At 63.8% G+C, this 24148-nt stretch overlaps 2 protein-coding genes across 7 annotated transcripts; one reads left to right on the top strand and one right to left on the bottom strand.

The window, feature by feature from the left end:
• The first annotated feature begins 28 nt into the window (after positions 1–28).
• On the top strand, positions 29–8758 carry SCNN1D (sodium channel epithelial 1 subunit delta). Of its 3 annotated transcripts, none has more exons than XM_043923799.1 (12): positions 29–139; positions 5193–5572; positions 6112–6319; positions 6396–6577; positions 6748–6836; positions 6909–7072; positions 7179–7277; positions 7485–7602; positions 7706–7784; positions 7861–7918; positions 8080–8325; positions 8407–8758. In XM_043923799.1, the coding sequence occupies exons 1-12, from the start codon at positions 92–94 to the stop codon at positions 8701–8703; spliced, it is 1968 nt and encodes a 655-aa protein (XP_043779734.1). In that variant the 5' UTR covers positions 29–91; the 3' UTR covers positions 8704–8758. The 3 variants fall into 3 exon arrangements, with proteins under 3 accessions (XP_043779734.1, XP_043779735.1, XP_043779732.1); XM_043923800.1 differs by lacking the exon at positions 29–139 and adding an exon at positions 665–815; XM_043923797.1 differs by lacking the exon at positions 29–139 and having other exon boundaries at positions 4903–5572.
• Positions 8759–9701: 943 nt separating this feature from the next.
• On the bottom strand, positions 9702–24015 carry ACAP3 (ArfGAP with coiled-coil, ankyrin repeat and PH domains 3). Of its 4 annotated transcripts, none has more exons than XM_043924242.1 (24): positions 23725–24015; positions 20055–20112; positions 19291–19410; positions 19039–19092; positions 17876–17934; positions 17111–17294; positions 16694–16738; positions 16512–16607; positions 16357–16431; positions 15923–15934; positions 15200–15312; positions 15054–15105; positions 14716–14816; positions 14530–14641; positions 14089–14297; positions 13935–14004; positions 13717–13811; positions 13433–13638; positions 13169–13273; positions 12053–12160; positions 11748–11968; positions 11460–11569; positions 11239–11349; positions 9702–11104 (listed from the first exon to the last, which is right to left on the bottom strand). In XM_043924242.1, the coding sequence occupies exons 1-24, from the start codon at positions 23769–23771 to the stop codon at positions 10957–10959; spliced, it is 2511 nt and encodes an 836-aa protein (XP_043780177.1). In that variant the 5' UTR covers positions 23772–24015; the 3' UTR covers positions 9702–10956. The 4 variants fall into 4 exon arrangements, with proteins under 4 accessions (XP_043780177.1, XP_043780179.1, XP_043780178.1 ...); XM_043924244.1 differs by having other exon boundaries at positions 20055–20208; positions 23725–24014; XM_043924243.1 differs by having other exon boundaries at positions 12053–12151; positions 23725–24011.
• Positions 24016–24148: the final 133 nt, after the last annotated feature.

Genomic DNA, 24148 nt, shown 5'->3' with positions numbered 1-24148 from the left:
GTTAGCTGAGGCGGCCGCTCTAGACGGCCCGGCGGAGGTAGCCTGCATCTCGCTGTCGCCTTTAGTCCCGGGAGGCAAAAGCAGTCGGCGCATGCGCACTAGTAGCAGCTCCGAGGGGCGGAGAACGAGCTCAGAGCAGGTCTGATCCAATCAGCCACGGCTGGCCCTCTTGTTGGTCTCTCGGCCACATCGCTGTCAGCGGCCGCAGGGGTCCGGGGCACCCTGCACGTTCCCCTTCTCATGATCCCCTGCCTTCCGCGGGAAAACAGTCTCAGTTAGAGGGTAACCCCCGAGATGCCGGGATGAGCCCCGCCCAAGTTCCCTGGTACCTCGACCCTCCCACTGCCCCCTTCCAAAGGATCGGCCCAGTCCCGCCTGGAGGACCCAGTTCTTGTGCCCACTTAACAGGGAAGCGCTCGAGGCAGTCAGCGTCCCAGGTGACCGAACCACCCGGGTCCCTGAGAATCGAATCCTGGGTGACCTTCTGTGACCGCAGTGATTGTGGAGCCAGGAGCCCCACTAGAACCTGTGCCAGGTGGGGTCCGGCGTAGGAATCCTGCCCAGCCCCTGCCCAGGGGGAGAGCTGTCCTCATAAAAGAGTTGCACTGTTTCCCGACTGAATTTTCCGCCCAGCTCATGAATAGGGTCATTATGCAGCAGTGGACGCTGCACTGAGGCTCACTTTCTGCTCCCACGGTCCCCTCCCAGGCCCTGGGGGAGGGGGAGGCAGAGCAGGAAGGTGGGCTGGCCAGGGAGGTCCCTGGGGAGCAGAGAGTATGTCTCTGGGACAGCACTGGGGCAACACTTTGGAGCAGGTGAGGATGGCATACGGGTGGGGGTCTGGATAAGGGAGGGCTGGGCAGTGGGCAGGCCAGCACGCTCCTCACCACCCTTCCTAGTGAGTGGGGGCTGGGGTGTGCCCCCACAGGGCTGTGCCAGGGCAGACGCTGCACTGACTCTGAGACAGGCCTTGGTCATCAGCTGGGACCAATCCAGAGAGGCTGTCGCTAGGTAGATCTGGGGTTCAAACCCCAAAGTCTCACCCTTGACCACAACCCTGACTACCTCTCAGTATACACCACCGGTCAATGGGGTTACTAACCACATGACGATTGACAGTGGACTCCAAGCTCCAATGGGTCCAGCCATGGCCACTGGCAGAGGGCAGGCAGGGGGCCATGATCGCCACCAAATCTGGCCTACCCAGGGCACCTCAGACAAGATAGGAGCAGTCACTGCAGGGCTGGCCCAGGCCCAGGGGCAGAAACAAGTGCCCATCGCCCCTCAGGCCAACACTAGGCCAGCCAGCCTGGGGGAAGCAGCCTGCTACCTCCCCCAGCTACAAGTGAGCTTCGCTGGCCCTGGCCTACCTTCCTCATGGGGAGGCTGGCGGTCCCAGGCCCCACCTCCTGCTGCCACACTCAGAAAACATCTCAGGCTTCCTTCTCTCCCCTGCCTCCTCTGGGCTCTGCCATCCCCACGCAGGGCGGGCCCAGCTGTTTTTAGCTTGAGGAGAGTTATGTAAGGGAGGCTGCCCTGAGGCGCTGGGTGTTTAAAGCGCAGGTGTGAGAGAGACACAAGACCAGACCCTGAGCCCCACATGGGCAACATCACACACTCGGCCCATCTCCAGTGGCCAGTACCTCAAGGAGCCCCCTCCGTGGTGACTGGAACCCCTGCTTGACCCTGGGGGACAGGGAGGTGCTGCAATAGCAATGAGGAGGCCTCCTACCTGTCAGTGGGCAGGGACTCCAGATGGTCCAGCCCCCCAGGCCGGGGAGGACGCCCCCAGCCCCCAGAATCTGGGATACATGCAGAGCCCATTGGCTCAGACTTCATGGCTGCTGCACCAGAATCCCAGGGCCAACTCTTAGCTGTCTCTGAGGGTGGAGACACCCACGGATGTGAAAGTGGAGCCCAGGGGTCCCATGAAGTGCTGGGTGCTCACAGTCTGGAAGGAGGCACATTGGTGTCCCTAGGTCCAACTTCAGGGAAGGCCACTGCTTGAGGGCTCAATGGGGCCATGCTCAGCAGGCTGGGGCCAGCCGTCCCTCTGGAGAGAGGGTGGGGGACATAGGGCCCTAAATAATTTCCCTAATTCTCTCAACACACAGCTGTCAAGGAGCAGCCACATGAGCCCCTGTTGTGTGAGGAGCTGGAGATGCCCTGTCTGGTCCCAGCCAGCTCCTTCTGCTCCTCAAGGCACTGGAGGAACCTGGGGAGGCAGGCGAGGGGTCAGGCAGGGAAGGGAGGAGGGCGCTGCTGGCCTCGCTGCCACTGGACACAGTCTCTGTGTCTCTGACTTCCCAAAGGTGGGTTCTAGGGCCTTCTCAGAAGCAGGAAGATGGGGCTCTGACGCTGGCCCCGTGACATCGGTTGGTCTCACCTTTGAGTCTCGAGTCTCAAGAGGAAACTCAGCCCCACTTTGTGCTTGAGGAAACGGGCTCAGAGAGGTTGAGTAATTTGTTCAACGTCACACAGCCGATGACTGAGGAAGCTGTGATTCGCACTCACACCTAGATGAGTCCAGGGCCAGCTCTTCCCTGTGCGTGACTTCCCTCTCCAGAGGTCCCCGACTGCCATCTGCCCCTTCCAAAGGCAGGAGGATGATGACCTCACCCCTCCTCAGAGCCAAGCCCCCACCAGAAGGGCCTAGCGAGGGTGGGGGCTTCCTCCCTCACTTCAGCACCCATTTGGGGTGGTCCGTCAGGAACCCAGAGCCTGTGTGGGAGGGGCAGAGGGCCAAGCGGAGGGTCTGGTCATTTGGGATGGCGAGGCCCTGGCCTCATGGAGCCCTGTTGAGTTCCCCATGGGTCCTCCTGGGGGCTCTCCAGCCTTTCACACACTGTTTGGCCCCAGGCAAGCACTCTGGGGCTGAGGATTTCAGCCGTGCGGTGGTGGACTTGGACCCTGAGTGTGATGTGTGGTTGGCGCAGAGTCTCTGGGCCTCCCGGGAGGCTGAGCCGTGGGCACCACCTGCCCACCCAGGCCCCAACTCACTCCCACAGTAGGTGCCTGTCCCAGGGGCTGGGCAGCCAGCACCAGGGGACACCTGTGTTCTGGGAGTGGAGGCCCCTGCCCAGGGACCCCTGGCCACAAACACCTGTGGTTAGAGCTGGGCAAGTGGAGGTGAGCAAGCATTCTCTGAGGCCAGGAGGGAGGAGAGTGGATGGGGAGGGGGCCAGGCACCCCAGGGTCTACCAGTGTGGGGTCCCTCCTCACCCTCCAGAAACCTGGAGCCCCTCACCCACTGCCAGGGCCAGGCCCCCAGACCTCACTTCCAGAAACGCGAGCAAGAGAGCCTTACTGATGTGAAGGACCCTCATCCCTGCCCCAAAGGCTTCCCCTTCCGGGACCAGAGCAGATGTGGCTGTCCCTGCCAGGCTCCACCCCTCCACCTCGCCCCACGCCCAGCCTGTTATAAACAGGAGGCTGCTTGGCCAGCCTTGGGCCACAGCCCGCTTTGTCACCTGCTAGAACTGCCACCAGCACTGCCATAGTCACCGCTGTTGCAGCCGCCAGCACCAGACGATGGATGCCCATGCACAGGGAGGGTGCAGCCTCGAGGTACCAGGGCAGTCAGGGCGGGCTGTCACCGGGGTCTCCCCGGCTTGAGGTGGAGGGGTCGTGTCCCCCATGTTATCTGGAGCACAGGCACAGGAGGGGTGAGGGCAGAGGCTCCCATCCACGCCTTTGTCATGCACCCCTGCTGAGAGAGGGCCTGCTGTGTGAGAGGAGTGTGTGTGTGTCTGTGAACAGCTGTGTGCGTGTGTGTACTGCATGAAGGGGTGGCACACCCCCACTCCTGCTGTGGCCGAGGTGTCAGGGACCCCTCCCCCCATCTCAGGAAGCCAGCCGGGGTGGGAGGTGGCCAGTCTGGAAACATGGTTACTGGCGTCAGAAAGAACCTTCTGGAGGCCCTTATCCCTTGCCTGTATCACGAAACTGAAGGTCCTGCTGCCCTGTGAGGGCTCCATGTGGTCACGGGACACCTGTGTAGGCAGCGCTCTGTGCCATAGGGGGCCAATCAGCACCCATGCTGGCACATTCTCCTGGCCTGGCTGCCTCCACAAACCTGAGGCCTGGGCTGACCACCCTCATCTCCTACCTGGGCCCCAGGCAGCTGGTGGGCGCTGGGTGTCCAGGCCAGCATGTGCTGGCTGAGACGCACCAGGCCCTTCTTTGGCTCAGCCCCCTCCTCAGGTATCAGCCCAGGCCCGGTTGCTAGAGGGGCTAGAACCCAGGAGGCTACACCCCAAGTGCGAGAGGCCTAATGATTCAGACCAAGATGGGGACACTCTGGAAAGTCCGTAGGAAGCCCGGGCAGTGACTCAGTGTGTGTCCCGGGCCAGCCAGCCTGACCTGGTCTGGGTCCCACGGTCCTGTGCACTGAGGGACCAAGGTCCCCGGGATGCTGGAGCCTCTGGGTGGGAGTAGGGCCAAGCAGGCCTCAGGTCAACTTCCCTGGGGCCCTCAGGTCCCGACCATGTCTGGCCAGACTGCTGCCTACTTTTCTGGAAGCCTGAGGCCCACAGACAGAGCATCCCTGGACTCAGCTCTGTGGACAACACCCCCACCCAGGCCCACAGTGCCCAACAGGCTACAGACCTGACCCTTGGCCCCGATGTGGCCAGACCTGTGTGGCTCCATCGGCCCCAATCCAGCATGGCCATGCTGGCCACTGAGGGTTGTTGGAGGCTGTTGGGGCCCAGGGTTCAGTCAACCCCCAATGCTGGGCCCCAGGCCCACTCAGAGCAGGTCACCTGGTTGCCCCTCACCAGAGGCCCCTGCCCCACTTGGCAGATGGCAGCAGAGACCCACCCAAGCCTCCAGCCTCGAGCCACCTGCAGACAAGACCTGGTGCAGCCTGGCGTCTACGTCCCCTGCTGACCCTGCCCCACCACCCAGGCTCGGCTCTGGCCATGATAAGACATGCCTGTGGAGGCTGCCTGGTGCCCCGCTTGTCGCCATGGGAGTGGGGGCAACAGAGCTGGTCCCTCATTATGGACCAGCTTCCGATGGGGTTTTTATCAAGCGTCAGCAAGCCAGGCTAGGCCACTGGTGGCTGAGGGATGTGACAATTCCGGGAGTTCCCAGGCAGGGAGAAAGGAAGGCTGATGGCCTGGGTGGGGAGACCTGAGTGGGGTCAGGCCAAGTGGCAGGCTGGAGCATTGCTGAGTCTCACTTCTCAGATGCAGGCTGAAGGCACGGGCCAAACAGTGGGCGGGGGGCCAGGAACTTGGATGTGTTCCCAGGCACCCCCACCAACACTGCCCGAGGAAGAACGTGGAGAGAGGCTGATAGAGCTGCACGCCTCCTTCAGGGAGCTGGTCACCTTCTTCTGCACCAACTCCACTATCCACGGCACCATCCGCCTTGTCTGCTCCAGCCAGAACCGCCTCAAGACGGCCTCCTGGGGGCTACTGCTGGCAGGAGCCCTGGGCGTACTCTACTGGCAGTTCGCGCTCCTCTTCGAGCAGTACTGGCGTTACCCGGTCATCATGACAGTGTCCGTGCACTCGGAGCGCAAGCTCTTCCCATCAGTCACTCTGTGCGACATGAACCCACACCGGTGAGGGCTGGTCCAGCCTGGGGGCCCCTCCCCTGGTGCGGTCACAGCAGGACAACCCACCTCTTCCTGCTCTGTGCCCCAGGGGCAGGGCTAAAGGACAAGAAGAATAAGTGTTACTGTGACCAGTGCCAGGCTGGAGGGACCTTCAGGAGTTAGGAAGCCCTGGAGGGGGAGGGGAGGAGAGCCAGGGGCTTTCCAGAAGAGCAGGTGCCCAGGAGAGGGGAGCAGGGTAACACTGCAGTGTAGAGTCAGCAGAGCAAAGACAGGGAAGGGCTGTGAATGAGCCAGAGGAGGATGGGATCCCAGGGGTGGGAGGCAGGCCAGGCCGGGGGGGTCTGACTTCCCTCTGAAGCCCCAGCTCCGTATTCAGAACCGCCTTCTAGGCTTCTGAGGATGGCAGGGGTTGGGGGGCTCCTGTCCTGTCCGTGATCGCAGGGTCAGTGCCTGGGGGCAAGCTTGGCTCTCTCCAAAGTGCTTGGCTCTCCAGTGTGCTAAGGGGGCCTGGCTCTGACTCTGCCTCCCGCCCACCCTGCCCCCAGGCCACACTTAGCCCGCCACCATCTGCGGGTTCTGGATGACTTTGCCCGGGAGAACATCTACTCCCTGTATCAGTTCAACTTTAGCTACAGCAGGGACGCCCTGGGGGCCGAGGTCTCAGGTCCAGAGCCCGCCTTCCAGCTGGACCGTAGGATCCGCCTGCAGAGGCTGAGACCCTTGGACGGCCAGAACAGAGTGGGCTTCAAACTGGTGAGTGTCCAGCCCGGGGGGTCTGCATGGGACTCGGGCAGGCCAGTCGCGCCCACACTGACCCCATGCCCCACAGTGTAACAGCACTGGAGGCGACTGTGTTCAGCAAGCCTACTCCTCCGGCATCATAGCCGCCCAGGAGTGGTACCGCTTCCACTACATAAACATCCTGGCCCTGCTGCCCACTGCCCATGAGGACAGCCACGGCAGCCACTTTGTCTTCTCCTGCCGCTACGACGACCGGGACTGCCATGCCCAGTGAGTACAGACCGGTGTTCGCGCCCCCCACCCCAAGCAGTGGTCTGCCGGCCCCGCGGCTCCCTCCAGAGACAAGGCAGCTGTGCTCCCCTCCCCACAATCCCAGGCCACACACAGCAGGGTGATGGGTGGAGAGCGTGTGCTTGTCTGAACATGGCCCCTGGTTCCAGGCACTTCCAGACATCCCACCACCCCACCTATGGCAGCTGCTACACCTTCAACAGTGTCTGGGCCACACACCGGCCGGGCGTCACCCACAGTGAGTGCCAGCCGGGACTAGGTGCGGGCGGGGTGTCCGGGCCGACCTGGCCTCACCCCTGGCCTCCCCCAGGGATCAGCCTGGTCCTCAGGGCTGAGCAGCAGGACCACCTCCCTCTGCTGTCCACGAAGGCCGGCATCAAGGTCATGATCCATCCACAAGACCACACGCCCTTCCTGGAGCATCAGGGCTTCAGCATCCGGCCAGGGACAGAGACCACCATTGACATCCGTGAGGTGGGTCGCCCCTGCCTCCAGACTCTCGGCCTCTGTTTCAAACCCCGGGTGGGGCGCAGGACCTCCAGCTCAAGGCAGCAGGACTGAGTAGCCCCCCTTCCCCCAGGATGAGGTGCACCGGCTCGGGAGCCCCTATGGGCAGTGCATGGACAGCACAGGCAGCGTGGACGTGCAGCTACTGTACAACACCTCCTATACCAGGCAGGTGAGTCTGGGCATGAGGGGCAGGAAGGCGGGGCAGGGACCCAGGGAGGGGGCTGGGGAGTGGGTGGGGGAGGCTAAGGCAAGGAGACCCTAAGGGATGCTGGTGGTGGGTGAGGGAACAGGCCAGTGGGAAGGAGGGGAGGCAGGCGGGCCGGGGAGAAAGGCGGCTGCCCCAGACCCCCAGCTTCAGCCCCCACTGTCCCCCTAGGCCTGCCTGGTCTCCTGCTTTCAGCAGCTGATGGTGCAGACCTGCTCCTGCGGCTACTTCTTCTACCCTCTGCCGGCGGGGGCCGAGTACTGCAGCTACATGCGGCACCCAGCCTGGGGTGAGCTCCCCGCCCCGCCCCTACCAGCCTGTTAGGCCAACAGCAGACCTCCCCATCGCCCCTGGGTCGCTTCTCATAGGTTCACCCGTGACTGTCTCCCCAGGTCACTGCTTCCACCACCTCTACCAGAAACTGAAGACCCACCAGCTTCCCTGCACCACCCGATGCCCGCAGCCTTGCAGGTAAGGGGGCATGCTGGGCTCCGTTTGGTCTGCCCGGGGCCAGCACACAGGGGTGTGATGGGGCTGTCTCTCCCAGGGAGTCGTCGTACAGGCTCTCTGCCGGGACCTCCAGATGGCCTTCCTCCACATCAGCCGTGAGTCCCCAAAGCAGGGGTGCGGGATGGACAAGTAGGGAGATCATGGGCAGAGAGCCCTCCCAGGACTGGCCTCTGTCCCTGCAGTCCTGCCCTCACACCACCTTGCAGTGCCCGAGGGCCAGGAGAAGCTGCAGCCACAGCAAGTTTTGTGTATGCAGGACTGGGTCCTGGCTGTGCTGGGTGAGACAAGCCGACGGAACCCATGGCCACCTTCTGCCTCCATCAAGTCCTGGCCGCTGCCCCTGCCCTCCTCGCCCTCCAGGGCCCGCACAGAAGGCCCCACCAGCAGGTCTAGGGCTCAGCCCCTCTCACCTGTGCCCTGCCCCAGGATCAGCCTGGCCAAGGTGAACATTTTCTATCAGGAGCTCAACTACCGCATGGTGAATGAGACACCGGTCTACTCGGTGAGCTGCCTCCTGGGCCGGGGCCAGGAGGGGGCCGGGGCCAGCGCCCGGGCCTCTGCTCACCACTGCCAACACCCACAGGTGTCACAGCTGCTCTCAGCCATGGGCAGCCTCTGGAGCCTGTGGCTCGGCTCCTCCGTCCTCTCGGTCGTGGAGGTGCTAGAGCTGCTGCTGGACGCCATGGCTCTCACCCTGCTGCTGTGCTGCCGCTGGCTCCGCAGGTCTCAGGGCCAGCCCAGGGCGGCCATGAGGGTGCCCCCTCCAAGCCAGAGGCCAGCCAGTGGACCAGTGGCTGCAGGCACAACATCGAATGCCCCGGGACCTGGCTGCCTTCGCCTCCCACGATGCTGCCGGGACTTTAGCAGGAGTCTTGGCTGAGGAGTTCAGCCAAGAGTGAGCCCCAGAGACCCCTGACACCTGAACCAGTCTGAACCTGGCCTGATCCTGGGAGCAGCAGCAGCAGTGGGCTCTCCTGACTGCCCAGGGCAGGCCAGTCCAGCCCCATGGGGCTTCCTGGGCCAACCAAGCCAAACCCAGGGCCCAGGAAGCAGCAGCATCAGAGCTGGGGGGTGGCTCGCCGCCAGGTACAGAGCACAGAAGGATTTCTTGTTAGCCAAGCCACCCTGCTCTGCCCAGCGGTGGCCTCACAGGTCTCAAGGAGGCCCAGGGCAGGCAGGGAATAAGGGAGCATCCCCACCACTCTGGATTCCCGTGTTCTGGTCCTGATGGAGCATCTGCCCAAGTGGAGGACTGTGTGCCCATGTGTTGGGGGTGCTCCACATGGGCGTGTGTCTGTTTGGTGCCAGTGTCATATGTCCACGTGTTTCTGTGTCAGCAGGTCTGTCTGCACCTACATGTAGGTGTGTGCAGGCATCGGGCAGAGCCCCACTCAGCTCAGGGCCAACGGGAGGAAGGGCAGGGCCAGGCCCAGGTACTCAGTGACCTGGGGCCACTTTGCAATAAAATGATTTCACCTGGTGGCTAGGGTGTTTTCTGCTGCCCTCCCCGTCCCCTGAGTGAGCTGAAAACCTCCAACCAGATCGTACTGCCACATCCTGAGTCACAGATGCTGTGGGGGTTGTGGGGCAGGGGACTCGGGGCAGAGTTTGCCTAGGGGACAAGGCTAGGTCCAGACCATCCTCGCCAGTTGGTGTCCATCCTAGAAAAGGGCGGGGCAGCCAGGGAGTGGAGTATCAAGAACTGATTTTAATCAATGGAGCCCAAGTTTCCATCAGGCAGGCTCCCAGGTTCCAGCTTACTGCACCTTTTGAGGGCACCACTGGTGCTGTCCCACGCAGGGCCACTCCTTGGGGAAGGCAGGTGACCCCCTCCACCCCAGTTGAGACACAGCAGAGTGAGACGGGTGAGACGAGGCAGCGGGTGCAAGCGGCTGTTTATTAACTGTGATCTGGAGTGGAGGCGGATCCCACCAGCTGAGGCCCTAGCAAAGGCCCTGGCGCAGGCAGTGGGGTGGGAGGTGGGGGCAGAGCTCAAGCAGGAAGAGAGGAAGGAGTTAATTCTGCTCTCTGGGGTCACAGCCAGCAGGCGAGGGAGTTGGGGGCCCACCTTGCTGCCCATGGGGCCTCCCTGGGCAGCCTTTGCATAGTGACCAGCCAACTGGCCTTGGGCTGGCCGAGGGTTCGAGTTGGGGAGGGGCCCAGCCACTGCCCCAGGGCTCCAGGAAGGGGAATGCAGAAGGCATCAGAGGGCCCTGGGGGTGAGCTGAAGCCCCATGGGCTGAGCCAGGGGCAAGGCTGGTGAGGGGGCAGGGCTGAGCTGCAGAGCGCCCCCAGCATCGGGCAGAGCTGGGGGTCAAGGTGGTCCTTGAGTCCAGAGAAAAGACGCGAGACAAAGTGAGAACGAGGTCATTGTAGAAAACCCCTCAGTCCGTGACAAAGGACATCAGATGCAGGGGTGGGAAGAGCGACGCACCTGCCACCCGCTCTGGGAAAAGGCAGGAACAGGTGGGGCTGCATGGCCAGCCACACGGCCTCAGGACGTCCGTGCCCAGTCAGGGCTGAGGCCCCAGGCCAGAGCCCCCAAGCACCCAAGAAGCCCAGCCTGGATGCTGGGGTCGCTAAGTGAGGTACACGGGTTGATTCCCTGGATGGGCGGTCCCTTCTGCCCTCACAAGGTGCCGGTGGCCAGCCACCAGCCCCAGGGCCCAGCGGAGGGGCTGGGGGCATGGGAGGGACCCAACTAGCAGGTCAGTGTCCTTGGGCAGTAAAGTGGGGGCACGAGGTGACACAGGCCCTGAGGGCAGAGTGGGGCACCAAGTGGCATGGGCCCAGGGATAGAGGGGCAGGACGTGACACGGGCCTGGGGGAGCAGAGAGGAGCACAAGGTGACATGGGGCCTGGAGAGTGGTTTGTGACACGAGCAACCCAGGCCCCCCAGGGAGGGGTCACCTGAAGATACAGGGTCCCTGGAGGCGGGGAGTGATGCAACACCTCCTGGGGAAGACTGGAGCTTCAGAAGACTCAGTGCTGGTCCTGCTCTGGCCCAGGGTGGGGGCCGCTGGAGGAGGAGGGCAGAGCCGGCAGCAAGGGCTCCAGGAGCTCCAGAACACCAGTGCTCTCTGGAAACGGGCCTGTTGGGGGGAGGGGGGGGGGTCCCGCCCACCCCGCTGCCCTAGCTCTCGTCCAGGTGAAGGCTGATAAACTCCTGGATGCACCTGCGGTACTGGAGCTCAGTGGGGCTGCTGCCGGCCAGAGGACCCGGCTGGCCAGAAGGCGCCTCAGCCTCACGCATCTCCTCGGCCATGCGCGCCAGACGGAGCCTGGAGGAGGGGGGGCCTTATGAAGAGCCTAGCCCGCCCCCAGCCCATTGAGTCCCAGACCTGAGGAGGGCGGGCCTTATGAAGTGCTCCGCCCCGCCCACAGGGTCCCCCACCCACACCGCTCTCCTGCTCACAGCGTGACGATGTCTGCGTTTGCTTCCTGCACCGCAATGCTCAATGGGTCCTGCTGAGCGTGGTCCAAGGCGTGCTGGTCCGCCCCCCTCTTCAAGAACAGGCAGACCTGGCTGAGAGCGGAGGGGGCAAGTCAGGTCAGGCCTTGGGTAGGTACTGGTGGGCGGGCGACCCGGGCCCATGGGGCGGGGGAAAGTGAGGGGATGACCAGCCTACGACTCACCCAGTACGGCCAAGGAGCGTGGCGTGGTGGAGCGGAGCCCGGCCGTGGCTGTCTCTTTGGTTCACGTCCGCTCCGTTTTGCAGGAGGAATTCACAGATGATCAGGGAGCCCTGGGGAAGCCGGCGTGGGAAGGCGGTACGGTTCAGACGGAGCCAAGCCGCGGGAACGGTTCCTTGCAGGTCCCCTACCTCCCACCAAGCCCCGACGCCTCTTCAAGCGTGCGCACCAAGGCAGAGCCGCTGTGAAGACGCTGCACCTGGGTCCGGGCGCAGCCGGGCGCCTACTTACCCCCAGCACGGCCTGCACCAGCGGTGTCTTTCCCTCGTCCTCCGCGTCAGCCCAGTTGACCTCCGCCCCGTGCGCCAGCGCCGCCGCCAGGGCGGGAAGGTCGCGGGTGCGCGCCGCGCGGTGCGCCAGCAGCCCCGGGTGCAGCTCACGCACGTCTGCCAGGCCCCAGGCCTCCCCCTCTCCGTCCGCCTCGCCGCTGGACTCCTCCGACTCTGCACCCTCTACAAGGACCGGGCGATAAGGGCCGGTAAGCCGGCCCGGAGCGGGGGAGGCGCAGGGCCGGGGATGGGGAGCCATGCACTCACCTTCCTCAGCGACGCGGTCCACCACAGAGCCCACGCCGAAGGCCAAGACATCTGAGCTGCCGTCGGAGCTGCCCCCTAAGCCGCTGTCGCTGCTCAGACCTGCAGAGTCCACAGCCAGAGGGGATCCTGAAAGCGTCTGGGGGAAGGCTGGAGGGCCACCCACCCTCCCGGGGATGCTCCCTGGAGCAGGATCAGTCCCCACTCTGGGGGCAGAGGAGAGCCCTGCCCAGGATGGGAGGAAAGGAGAGAAAATCAAGTGACAACTCAATGGAGTCAAGGATTAAGCGCCCCCTAGGAGCACAGTCGTGGATGTGATCCCCCCCCTCGCTCAGGTCGGCCCTAGCAGGACGGATGGGCCGAAGCGCCGCCATAATGCAAGCTGGGAGGTCTCCATCCAGACATGGCTCCAGGAAACAGTGAGCGGCACCCAAGAGCAGCCCTCACAAAGAGCCCGGAGCAGCGAGGCAGCGCCCTCTGCTGCCCGAGGGCACCCACTCACCCCAGCAGCCCTGCCAATTCTTGGCCCCCGTCTATGCCCTCTGTCCACACTGCCCAGAAAGGCAGCCCAGACGCCCCAGGCCAGTGGGTGCTGATAGACACTTCACAGGCAGGCCACGGGAGGGGGCGGGGAGGGCCCCAACCTGCAGCATGTGCGCCCCACCCCCACTCCAGGAGGAGCTGGAGAAGATGCACACAATTGTCTTTCAGGAGCTGGTCTGGCACACAGCTGTCCACGAACACACATGCATGTGCACACACCCATGCATATACGCACATGTACACACTCACATGTGTGTACCCATGTGCACAGTCATGCCCCACACACACTCCTGTGTGCACACCGCACATGGGTCTCCCTGAGGGTCATGGCTCCAGCCTCCAAGTCAGTATCTGAATTACCCCCAGCCCCTGGAGATACTGTCCCAGCCTTAGCCCTGCTTGGCCCCCAGACTCTCCCCATCCCTATACCAGTCCCTCCTGCAAGGAATGCCCATCCCTCCGGTCCCTGGGTGAGAGGCCACAGCTGTTCCGTACTTGTCCACCCTCTGAGTGAGCGTGCCTGGCCCCTGCTCTGCTGCCCTGGCTGAGCTGGGGGGTGGGCAGCAGGGGACTTACTGCGTGGGCCGGCCGCAGCAGCCCCTGCATCGAAGTAGGAGAAAAGGGAGTCCAGCTCGTCCGGGCAGAAGAGCGAGTCCCTGCGGAACTTGGGCTCCACGGAGCCTGTAGCAGGGCAGTAACCGGGCCAGGCTGGGAGGTGGGCAGAGCTCGGGGCTCTGCTCCTCCATCCCCCCACCCCTGGCCTCCCTGGGGTTCATAGTCTGGAGGCTCACCCCCTGCCCAGGCCTGTGAGCTGGGGCGCACCTGCCGGCCCCCTCCCACCTGAGCACAGGGCAGCCACAGAGGGCAGAACGGGCTCCATCCGGACTTTGCTGCGGCGGGGGGCAGGGGCTCGGGGGGAGCTGTGGTGGCGCTGGCACTTCTGCACCCTCCAGCGCTGTGGGGCCTCCCGGGCTGGTGCCGAGGGTGGCCTCCGCACAAACTTCTTTTCCACATATTTGTCCTTGATCCAGGCCTCCTTGTCCTGTCTGGACCAGGACCAGACATGAGGCCGCACTTGTGGGCCAGGGCTCCCCAGGCCCTGCCTAGGCTACCCCACACCTCACCTGGGGCTGCTGGCTGTGGGCTTCTTGCTGCCCGGCCCCTCACACTGGGCCTCGTAGATCCGGTTCACGGTGCTGTTTCCAAGCTCACACATCAGCTGGCAGGAGACGGTGGGGCCAGCATCAGCCCAGCCCACAGACCTCCCCTCAAGTGGGCAGACCTGGCTCCTGTCTCCCTCTCCCCACCAGTCTCCTGGCAGCCTGCAATGGCCCCCACACACCTTCAGCAGCTCCGGTTCCCACGAGTCCAGGGTCAGGGACCGCACCTTGGAGCAGTGGACGCCCAGGCTCCTGGATGATGAGAGAGGAGGAGTTAGGGCGCGGCTCCACCCGCCCCCCACCCCCCACCCCACCCGGGCCGCCCAGGAGGCCCACCTGTGGATGCCTGAGCACTCGATGCAGAGCAGCACACCCAGATTGATGCTGGCCCAGCGCGGGTCAGGTTGGCCGCAGTCACCACACTGGCTGTTGCCGGCCACGTTCTGCACCCGCTGCAGCACGCTCTCACCCTTGACGCTGCGTTCCCGAGAGTCCGTGGCAGAGTCGATGCTGCTTGTGGACGGGGACGCTGTGCGGTCCAGCCTCTGGGGACCGGGTGAAGGGTCACTCAGCCCTATGGGAGCTCCAGCCCCAGTCTCCCCAGTGGAGGCCCCATCTTTCTCCCCAGATACAGGGGCCAACACAGGCCAGGGTCCCTGAGGCACGAGCCTGCACCCCCATGTACGCACACACACTCATGTGTGCATACACAGAATGCACATGTGTGCTGGTGTGTGGCCTGCGGGAGCTGTACACGCATGTGCAGGGAGGGCCCACCTCACTGTAGCAGCTGTCAGGGCTCTCCCGATAGGCAGAGGCAATGCTGGCTTGCACCGCCTGAACCCAGGCCTGCCGTAGTTTCTCTGAGTCAGCCTGCAGCATGCAGCTCCTGCAGGAAGGGGCCTGTCAGGCTGGGCAAGCAGAGGTTCCTGCCACATCACACCCTGGGCGGGACCTCCTTACTTGGTGGGTGACACGACCTCAAAGCAGAACCTCCGCTCGACGTCCTCACAGGGCTTCACAGAGCAGAGCCGGAGGTCGTCCACTACCACAGTCAGCACATCCTGCAGGCATGACCACCGTGGTCCTCGCACTCAGCACCCAGCTCTGCCCCACCCTGACCACTCGTTCACTGCTCTACCCAGGACACGGATTGCCTGGGGTTCAAGTGGTCTCTGTCCTTAGCCACTCCGGCTTTGGTGCCCATCCATGTCCTCAGCCCCATGATACCAACCCCCCCAACCACCCACCCCCAGGCCAGGTGAGGAGGCCCAGGAGTCGCTGCCCTAGGCCCAGCGCACCTTGAGCTTCTTCTGGTAGACCAGCTGGCTGTTCTGGATGGAGAACCAGCGCCTGGGTGGGGAATGGGCCCGGAGGGGTCAGGCCGGGCTGGGCACCCCCCCCCATCTGTCTGCCCTGTAGTCCCCTGAGAAAGGGCCTCCCTTACCTGTTCCACGTCTTGAAGGCATTGCTGGCCCTCTTGAAGAGGTAGCCTTCCATCACTACCCCACTGGGTGCATCCACGTCAAACTCCACCTTGGGCTCATCGTAGGAGAAGTCCTGGGAGCAGTTGGAGCCCAGCCCTCCATGAGCACCCACCCACTGCTGTGTGGACACGGCTGCCCTCCCAGCCTCCCCACAGCCCAGGTTGAGAGGGTGGGTCTTCACAGCCACTTCCTGACCCAAACCCCATGGGGGCAGATGCCTCCCACCACAGCTGGGGGCCTGAAGCGCTCCGGCCCCAACCCCCAGCTCCCCCCGCCCGGCACAAACAGCAAGCTCTGGGTAGGATCAGGAAGGAAGCCGCCTCCCCTGTCCTCAGTCCCCCATTCATGTTGCCAGCTGGGCTGCTCCAGCCAGCCTGACAGAGCTCCATTCACACGGGCCGGGGAGACACTGAGCGTTGTCCTGTGTGTCCAGCAGTGGGAGAGGAGGCCCAGCCACCTGCTCCCCTGGCTGAGTGGGGGCGGGAAGGGACAGCTGCAGCTGCTGCCGAAGGGGACTCGGTCCCAGCTCAGCAGCCTCCGCTGGTGCTAGGCGCGCCCCGGGAGGTGCTCAGGGTTGGAGCGCTGGGGCCGTGGAGGTGTCCTTGGTGCTGAAACGGGGCGGGGCGGACAGAGGCCCCACCCACCTGTCCCCCCACCCCATCCCCGGGTGGGCGCCCACTCACCTGCAGCAGTGTCTGAGGCCGGGAGCGGGAGGAGCGGGAGGAGGGAGAGAGAGAGCCAGTGAGTGAAGCCCTGCAGCCTCCTCCTGGGAACTAGCAGCTCCCACCAGCAGTCATCTCCGCCCAGGGCAGCGCCATGACAGCCGTCTGGCCAGGAGCAGAGAGGCCCCAGTAGGACCCTCCACCCAGCCCCAGCCCTAGCACCTGTGGGCTGAGGGGGCTGGTCCTGGCCTCTAAGTGACCTCTCACTGTGCTGAGACCCTGAGGGATGAGGACTCCCACCTCTGTCTGCTCTTCCAAGGAGGATCAGAATCAACCTGAGCATGGGCAGGCCTGGGGAGGGACGGGGAGTGTGTCTTTGTGGCGGGCTCCCAGGTCCACACTTGGAGAGGGCTGAAGGGCCCCTCCACAGGGAGGCCAGGGCTGTAGGGCCTCACCCGTTGTTGGATGGCAGCATGCTTGCGCTCCATCTCCCGCTTCTCCACTGCCGAGTCGATCACCAACTGGTCCAGCTGTGGGGAGGGGTACAGAGAGGGAAGTGGACCCCTTCCCCTGACACACTGGCCCTGGCTTCCCCTCCCCGCAGGCTCACCTCGGCCGCGAGCTTCTTCATGTAGGGGTCCAACTGGTGCAGCAGGCTGTACCCCTGCTGGAAGAAGCTGTACTGGGCATGCATGAAGGACAGCATCTGGGGGGGTAGGGACACAGGTGAGGCCGGGCCACCAGCCACAGTTGCCAGGGCCCCCACCGGGTGCACCCAACCCCAGCACTCACAGAATCCAGAATCTCAAACTTCTTCTTAGCCTGGAGGACGTTGATCTGCCAAGGAAGGAGTGAACAGGTGAAGATATCAGGGCTGAGCTACGCCATGGCCTGGACCTTGCTCATATCCACTCAGGGTGCTTGTGGCTCCCTGAGACCACCAACTCATCTGATGCTCCCTACACTGGTACCCATATCTCCTCTCATGGTTTCTCCATGGACAAAGCCATGAACTCTACCCCCTGCTCCAAGCCCTCCTGCAGCCTCCAGCCCTGGCTTGTCCCAAGCACGTCCCCACCTCTGGGTCTTTGCCCGGGGCATTCCCCACTCCAGATCCCTCCCCAAGCATCTGAAGTTTTCTCAGGTCAGAGGGGCCCCTCCAGACACCAGGTCCGTGTCTGCAGCGACACCCAAGGCCCAGCGACTCACCTGGAGCACATAGTCCAGTGCCAGGTGGCGGAAACACTTTCGGGCGAGGATCAGGGCACCCGTAGCCTCCTCCACCTCGTGGGGCCGGTGCCTCGGGGCCTGGGCATTCCTCACCAGTGACAGCTCCATGTCCTCCCGAACCTTGTCAAACTGCTTCTTGGTCTCCTTGAACTTCCGCACATCCCTGGAGGCCGGCAGGTGTCAGGTCAGGGAGCCTGAGGAGGGGTGCACTGGGTTCCCCCCCCCCTTCAAAAAAGGCCCTCTTTCTGCTCCCAGCCCCTCTGTGCTCCACAACCTCCTTCCCCACCTCCCTGTCCTGGCCTCCCACCCCCCACAGCCAGCACTCCCTGCTGCCTCCTTCTCAGGTCCCTTTCCCAATCCAGGGCCCCCTTTCTCTTCACCACCTCACCCACAGGATTGGTCCAGCTTGGGGTGACCCCTAGCCTTAGTCTGGACTCCAGATGCTCCACTTGGGGGATCCCCAACTATCACACAGCACTGAGCTGAGACCCCCACCAAGTCCCCACCTCCTGCTCTGTGACCCCGACCCTGACGCTTCCATGGTCCTGCCTTCACCCCTGCCTGAGGGCCCCCTCGATGCCCTCTGTGGTCCCTGCCCTCCAGCACTATTTCCTCAGCCCAGTCTTGGCCTACAATGAGCCCCCCACCCAGAGCCTGCAGGCCTTGTGTCAAGGCCCCAGACTCTCTCAGCTCAAACACCCCAGCATGGGGGAGAGCAGCCAGGCCTCCTTTGGGGCCACTCACTCTTTGACGAAGTTGTGGAGCTGCTGCCGCACAGACCTCTGGGCCTGGTCAAACAGAATCTGGGACCATAGAAAGGTGGAGGTATCAGAGACCTGCCCCCACATGACCCCAGAGGCCAGGCCCCTATCCCCTCAGGTAAGAACCAGAGAATGCCCTGTCCAGCCCCACTTGGGCCCCAGCTGGTCACCCTCACAGAGCCGGCCTCGCAGGGTCCAAGGGACCAGGTGCAGCCCCTAGGCCTGGGTTGGCGCCCAGAGGCAACAGCTGTGACCACCTGCCCATCTCCCCCACTTGGCTCTCAGTCAGATTCGAGGCCCAAGCTGTCCCCCTCTCATGGCCCAGTCAGGGCAGGCACACCCAGGGCCCCTAGTGACAGCCAGTGCCCCGGCCTGGGGAGAAGCCACCTTGAGGATGACCAGCCCTGCAGTTGGAAGGGTCCAGCTACAGCCGAAGCTCCTGAGGGATCTGGCCTGGGGGCAGGGTGAAGTGGTTGTTGGGGGCTGGAGGGGCCTCCCCCACAGCACTGACTGGACCCAGAATCAGATCCCCTCAACATGGGGAGAGGGCTGGGCCCTAACCAGAAGCAGACAGACACACAGACAGACTGCTGAGGCCGGACGAGCTGTCCAGCACTGGTTTATTTCTGAACTTCCCCTGTGGGGGAGGGGCCCCTTGTTTAGTCTGAGGCTCTGGTTTCCAGGCCACGGTCTGACCACCCACATGGGCCTCATTCTGTTCTGTGTGTCCATGCAGGGGGCCCCTGAGAGGCTCAAGGTCAGACAGATCCATCCCGGGAAGCCATGGGGTCAGCCTGGCCAATGACCCCTGTCTGATGGCCCTGGATAACCCTCTAAGGCGACTATGCCAAGCCCCCACCACCCTCAGCCCCAGACAGGCAGGTTCTAGGCACCTCCCTGCTGGCTATCCGGCCCTCACCTGGGACACAGTAGAGTTTCAGCAATGTGGGCGCCCCCCGCCCCTAGACTGCAGGAGCAGAAACGTGGCCTCCCCCACAGCCCGCCCCTGCCAGCTCAGCTCTCCCAGAGCCAGCCCAGAGCCTTCCAGGCTGGGCGGGGCCTGCAGGAAGCCCAAGGGGTGGCTGCCTGGGAAGGGATGACAGTGATGATAAGCAGTGCCCCCCCACTACCCCCATCAGGGCTCACCATGTGGTAGGTGACCATCTCCTGCAGGCTGTCTCCAAACCTCTGCAGACATTCCTGGGGGTGGGTGGGGGAGACCCTTGCTTAAATGGGACTGCCGTGCCCCCAGTGTCAGCACCTCCCACCCACTAGCCACAGAGTAGCCCCTGTGGCCCAGCACAAACGCCCACCTGCTCCCAGGGCAGGGGCACCCTCGAGGGGCTGCCTGCCTGTGCCTGCCCCTGCCTAGAGGTCAGAGGTCAGCTGCCCCCTCACCGATATAACAGTGTCGCCCTGGCACTGCTGGGACAGGTCGCGGACGCCACTCACGAAGAGTCTGTTGGTGGTGACGTAGGCCTTGCCTGCCTCGATCATGCTGCTACATAACTTCACCAGCTGCAGACAGGACAGGACAGACGGGGGACACTCACGCCACCTGTGGCCCCAGCCCTCACCGCCACCAAGGCCAGACCACACAAGCTGGGACCCTGCCAGGGCAGCCGGAATTTAGCTCAGGGCCCATCAGTGCCCAGGACACAGCTGGGCAGCCCTAGGTGGAAAAGGAAGGCCACTGCCCGCCACCTGTCCTTCTGAGCCCACCTGGTGCTGGGGCAACAGCTTGGCACTGCCCAGGCCTTGGCTCCAGTGTGGGAGGTGGGAGCAAGAGAGGGAAGCCAGGAGCAGGGACCCCAGGGCCGGGGTGGGCATGCAGTCCTGGCCAAGGAACAGCAGGACCAGCCAGAAGGGGCTCAGGGATGCCACCCCTCTTCCCCTCCTGCCTGTGCCCCGGGCCCCTAACCCAGCTACTCAGAGGCACAGCCTCCCAGCAGCTGCCCCTGCCTCCCCCAAGACTCCCCTCCTTGGCGTGGCGAGAGGAAACCACACAGACACAGGTGTGTGTGCAGCATGTGCACCAGGACAGGTATGAAGGCCAGTGACAGCCAGGCCCATGTGCTACGCATAAACACACACTTGTGCTTGTATTGGTGGCCGCGAGTGAGCTGGACCGAGCCCTCTGTTCCCCCAGGACCTTCCCTCACCTTGTCCAATTTGGCCTCGATCTCAACCACGTCCGTTTCCACCTCATCGATAGTTGCCCTGCGACGGGTAGAGGGTGGCTGGAGACCCGCCTGCAGCGAGCCTCCCCCACCGACTTAGCTGGTCTTCATCTCCCCAGGCACCTCCCCAAAGGGTCTGCAGTGGGAAGGGGCTGCTCTGTCGATAGCCACTGGCTCCCGCAGGCCCACCTTCCTCCACGCCCCCCTCGGACAGACTAAGACATGGAGACTGGGGTGGGGGCATGGAAGAGGGAGGAGAGGGGCAGGACTGGGACCATGACTCCAGGGCTGCAGAGCCTCCAGGGCCCACCACCATCCCAGGCAGAGAGAGGCCTAGTCGGCTGTGATGTCCCCAAATGGGGTCTGTGGACAGGGGAGGGGGTGGTCCCTAGCACAGAGGGAGGGGCCAGGGCCCTGTGGAGGGGGACATGCAGGGCCTCGCTGGTCACCGCCCCCCGGCCCAGCCCATACACCTCTCCAAGGCTCAGAGTTGACCCCAGACCCCATCTGGACCCCCCAACCCTTAGCTTCAGCTGTAGCCCACTCTGGCCTGGGGCTGGCAGACCCTGGGGCAGACCTGTGTCAGTAGAGCCTGCAAACCTGGGGCTGCTCCCTAGCACAGTGAGACACCCAGCAGAGGCATGCCCCTACCTCCCGACTACTCCCCCAACCTCAAATACCAAGTTGGCCCTGTCTGCCTGGAGGGAGCAGTGGGTCAGACCTTGGAGGAGCCCACTCCCACTGGGGCAGCCTGACAATGGGGCTGCCTTGGGGAGGGAAGAGTTAACGATGACATCACCAGAGAAGCCAGTGGACAGAGAATCCCGGAAGGCGAGGCGAGAGGCAGATGGATCAGGCACGTGACTCCCCCCCCTCCAATGCTCTGGGAACAGGAAACAGGGAAAGAGGGCCAGGATCCCAGGGCTCCCCCCAACCCACTCAGCTGGTGAGCTGGGCCCATCTGGCTTCCTGGGGACAAGGGATAACGCGGAATGGAGCTCAGACCAGGGGCTAGAGGCAGCCTCTAGGGCCAGGGCCAGGGTAGAGGAGGCTGTCCAGGTCTAGAGGCCCCTCGCTGCCCCGTGGCTGGTAGAAGAGGGCCATATTCCAGGGTTTCCCAGGCTTGGGGGAGAGGGACTTAGTCCCTCATGTGGGGGGCAGCTCGGTACTCCCTCAATTAGGAGCTGTGGGGGAGGGGGGTGCCAGGCTGCCTCGTCAGGGCCTTTGGAAGATCCCCTGTCCTCCTCCACTCTGAGCAGCCCTTATCCCTGCCCCAGGGCTGAGGGGTCTCTGAATTCCAGAGCGGGAAGGGGTCAGAGGGGACGTCTGCTTGGACCAGTGTTGGCCCACGCCCAGCAGGATGCCCAGCCTGAGACTACAGGATCCTGACCATCAGTGTAGCCTCTCCCCTCCCCCCGACCCAGGGGCCCAGGGCACAGAAGGACAACCCGTCAGGAGAGGATACTACAGAGCAGAGCAGAGACATGGCCTCTGGAGCCCCAGTCACCCCAATTGCCCTGGGCAGATGTGTGGAGGGCCATCACCCCCGAGCCAGGGGGGCGGGGAGGGGGCAGTTGGTCCCTAGAGAGCTTGGGGGCACTGTACCAGATGGTGACAATGTGCTCATGGGGGCGAGGTGGGCACTCAGTAGAGAGCACCAATGTGCTCATGGGGGCCCCATGCCCCTCATCTCTTTCCCCCCACCTCCATGGAACAAGGTCTCCTCTCCTGCCATCCCTCCAGGATTTCCTCAGCAGCTTGGAGTAGGAGGGTGAGGCTGGTTTCCCCACCAGAGCCATGACTCAGCGCCTGAAGCCCCACCCAGGGGAGGGGGCACCATGAACAAGGGGTGGGCGGTGCCCCGGTGAGTCTGAGAGAGCCTGGAGCCCTCCAGCCATAGGCACCCAGGGCTGTGGGGCTCTGCCCAGGCCATGAGCATACAGACAGGGTCCCTCTTCCCCCGGGGCTGGGGTCATTTGGCCCTATATCCTGACCACATTCTCCCACCCAGCTCTACCCTAACCCTGGCCCCCAAGCTGGCCTCTAGGAAGTCCAGGTTACATCCTCAGCAGCATCTGAGGGCACATGGACAAGGGAACCTCAAAAAGGCCTCAAAACCTGGTTAAATCTCAGCCCAACCCCAAAACCCACACAATGCAGCTTCTGTGGCCCAAAGTCAGGGGCATCTCCCTGGCCCCCACCCTGGGGTCTTAGCTATGTACTTTCAAAGAAAACCTGGCAAAGCCCAGGCATCAGCTGCATCCACTGCCCCACTGTGGGTGCCCCCTGGCAAGCAGGCTGGTGTGGGAGGGAGGGCCTGGAGCTGCCCACTGTGGGTGCCCCCAGCCTGGGATCATAGGTACCTGAGTTGCTCACATCCCCCCCCTCAACTGTCAGGAACATAAGATCAGAGAGCACAGAGGTGATCATTAGCCCTCTGCCCAGGGCCGGGGACCACTCTCTGGTCCAGCCTCTACCCCTCATCCAGTCTTTTCTGGCCTTCATTGCTGACTCCCTGTGAAGCGGCTGGGCAAGGGGCTGGCTCCAGGGACTCAGAGGTGACAGCACCGATGCTGAGGCCCACCAGGCACTGCACACAGGCCCTCTTGCTAACACACCCCAAAGACCTAGCACACACACATACACATGCATACTACCCAGCGCAAGTGTGCCAAGGCCTGACAGGCACATGTGCCATCAAACATGTATGCACGCAGAAGCACAACACACACAAAGCGTGTACTCATGGATTTGCTGCATAAATATGCACCCTGTGCTGGGGTACACGGGAACAAACTAACATGTGCCTAGTGCCTTAACTCATCCTTGCACGATAAACACCCACTCTATCTAGCAGCAGTCCAGGGGCGCAGCTCACCCACACATTCATGTCCAAGGTCTGGCACCTCAAGGGAGGGTGCAGAGGGGCAGAATTCACATGAGTGTACCCAAGCACAAGCATGAGCACCTGACACACAGGAGATGCCCCGTTAAAGAAGATTCGTGCACACCATGAACATATCCACACGGATAAGCCCGCCTGCACTCCCAGGAAGGACTAAAAGCACAAACCCATGGCAGAGCACAGCCCAGAACCTCCACCAGTCTCTCGAATCCAGTCTGCTTAGGTAGCCCCCACCCTGCCAGGCATCTAGGTCACCTCTGCCAAGCAGCTGCCCCAAGCCCTAACTGTGGCTCCAGCTGCCCACCCCCTTGACTACTCTGGGCACAGGAACCAAGACAGATTCCAGGGGCAGACACCCGATGCACCCAGACGACCCTAGCCAGAGTCGGGCTGCAGGGCCCGGCAAGGTCTCAGCCCTGTGCAGGTGGTCCGCAGAAGGTCTAGACACAAAGCGGGCGGACACTCCCACGGAGAGGTGGCCTTGCCGGAGGCCGCCCCGCCCCACGCGCGCACCCTTCGCGCGCGGCGACCAGCACAAGCGGCATCTTTTGTTCCGGGCTCTAGGGCCAGGGTTGCTGCGGGCTTTGTCCAAGGCGAGTCCTCCTGCTCTGGCCTCCAGCCCCGGCGCCGGGTACAAAGGCGGCACCGGCTCCCCCACCCTCGCCCCATCCCCCGGCGGTCCCGGGTGCCCCGAGGGGCTGCGAACCCGCGGATCACAAAGGGCCGCGCCGCGCCCTGGGGGCGCACCTGAAGCGCGGCGAGTCCTTGATGCACTCCTCGAACTCCACCGTCATGGCTGCGGCGGCGCGCGGCGCTCACTGGCACGAGGACCACGGCGGCCCGAGCGGCATCCCCGGCCTGCCTGCCCGCCCGCCCGCCCGCGCCGCGATCGGCGCCCGCCCGCCCCGGAACGAGGCCGCTGCGCCACCGCCCCGCCCCGCCTGTCACCACCGGGGAGCGTCGCCAAAGTCCTCCGTCCGCGCGCGCCGCCCGCTGTCACCGCCGGGGAGCGTCGCCAAACGCTCTGACGTCCCGCCCCCTTAGTCCCGGCAGCGGGTCGGAAGAGTGGATGGGCCCAGCAGCAGTCTCAGGAGCCGCTGGGCCGCGAGCGCTCCAGCGGTTCGGCCTTAGGCAACCTGGGGGATTGGCAATATGAGCTCACCCGGAGCGC

This window comes from Cervus elaphus, chromosome 14, assembly GCF_910594005.1.
Source record: "Cervus elaphus chromosome 14, mCerEla1.1, whole genome shotgun sequence".
NCBI classification, from domain to species: domain Eukaryota; kingdom Metazoa; phylum Chordata; class Mammalia; order Artiodactyla; family Cervidae; genus Cervus; species Cervus elaphus.
The sequence above is the reverse complement of the archived record's forward strand: the minus strand, read 5'-3'. Positions and strand labels throughout refer to the sequence as shown.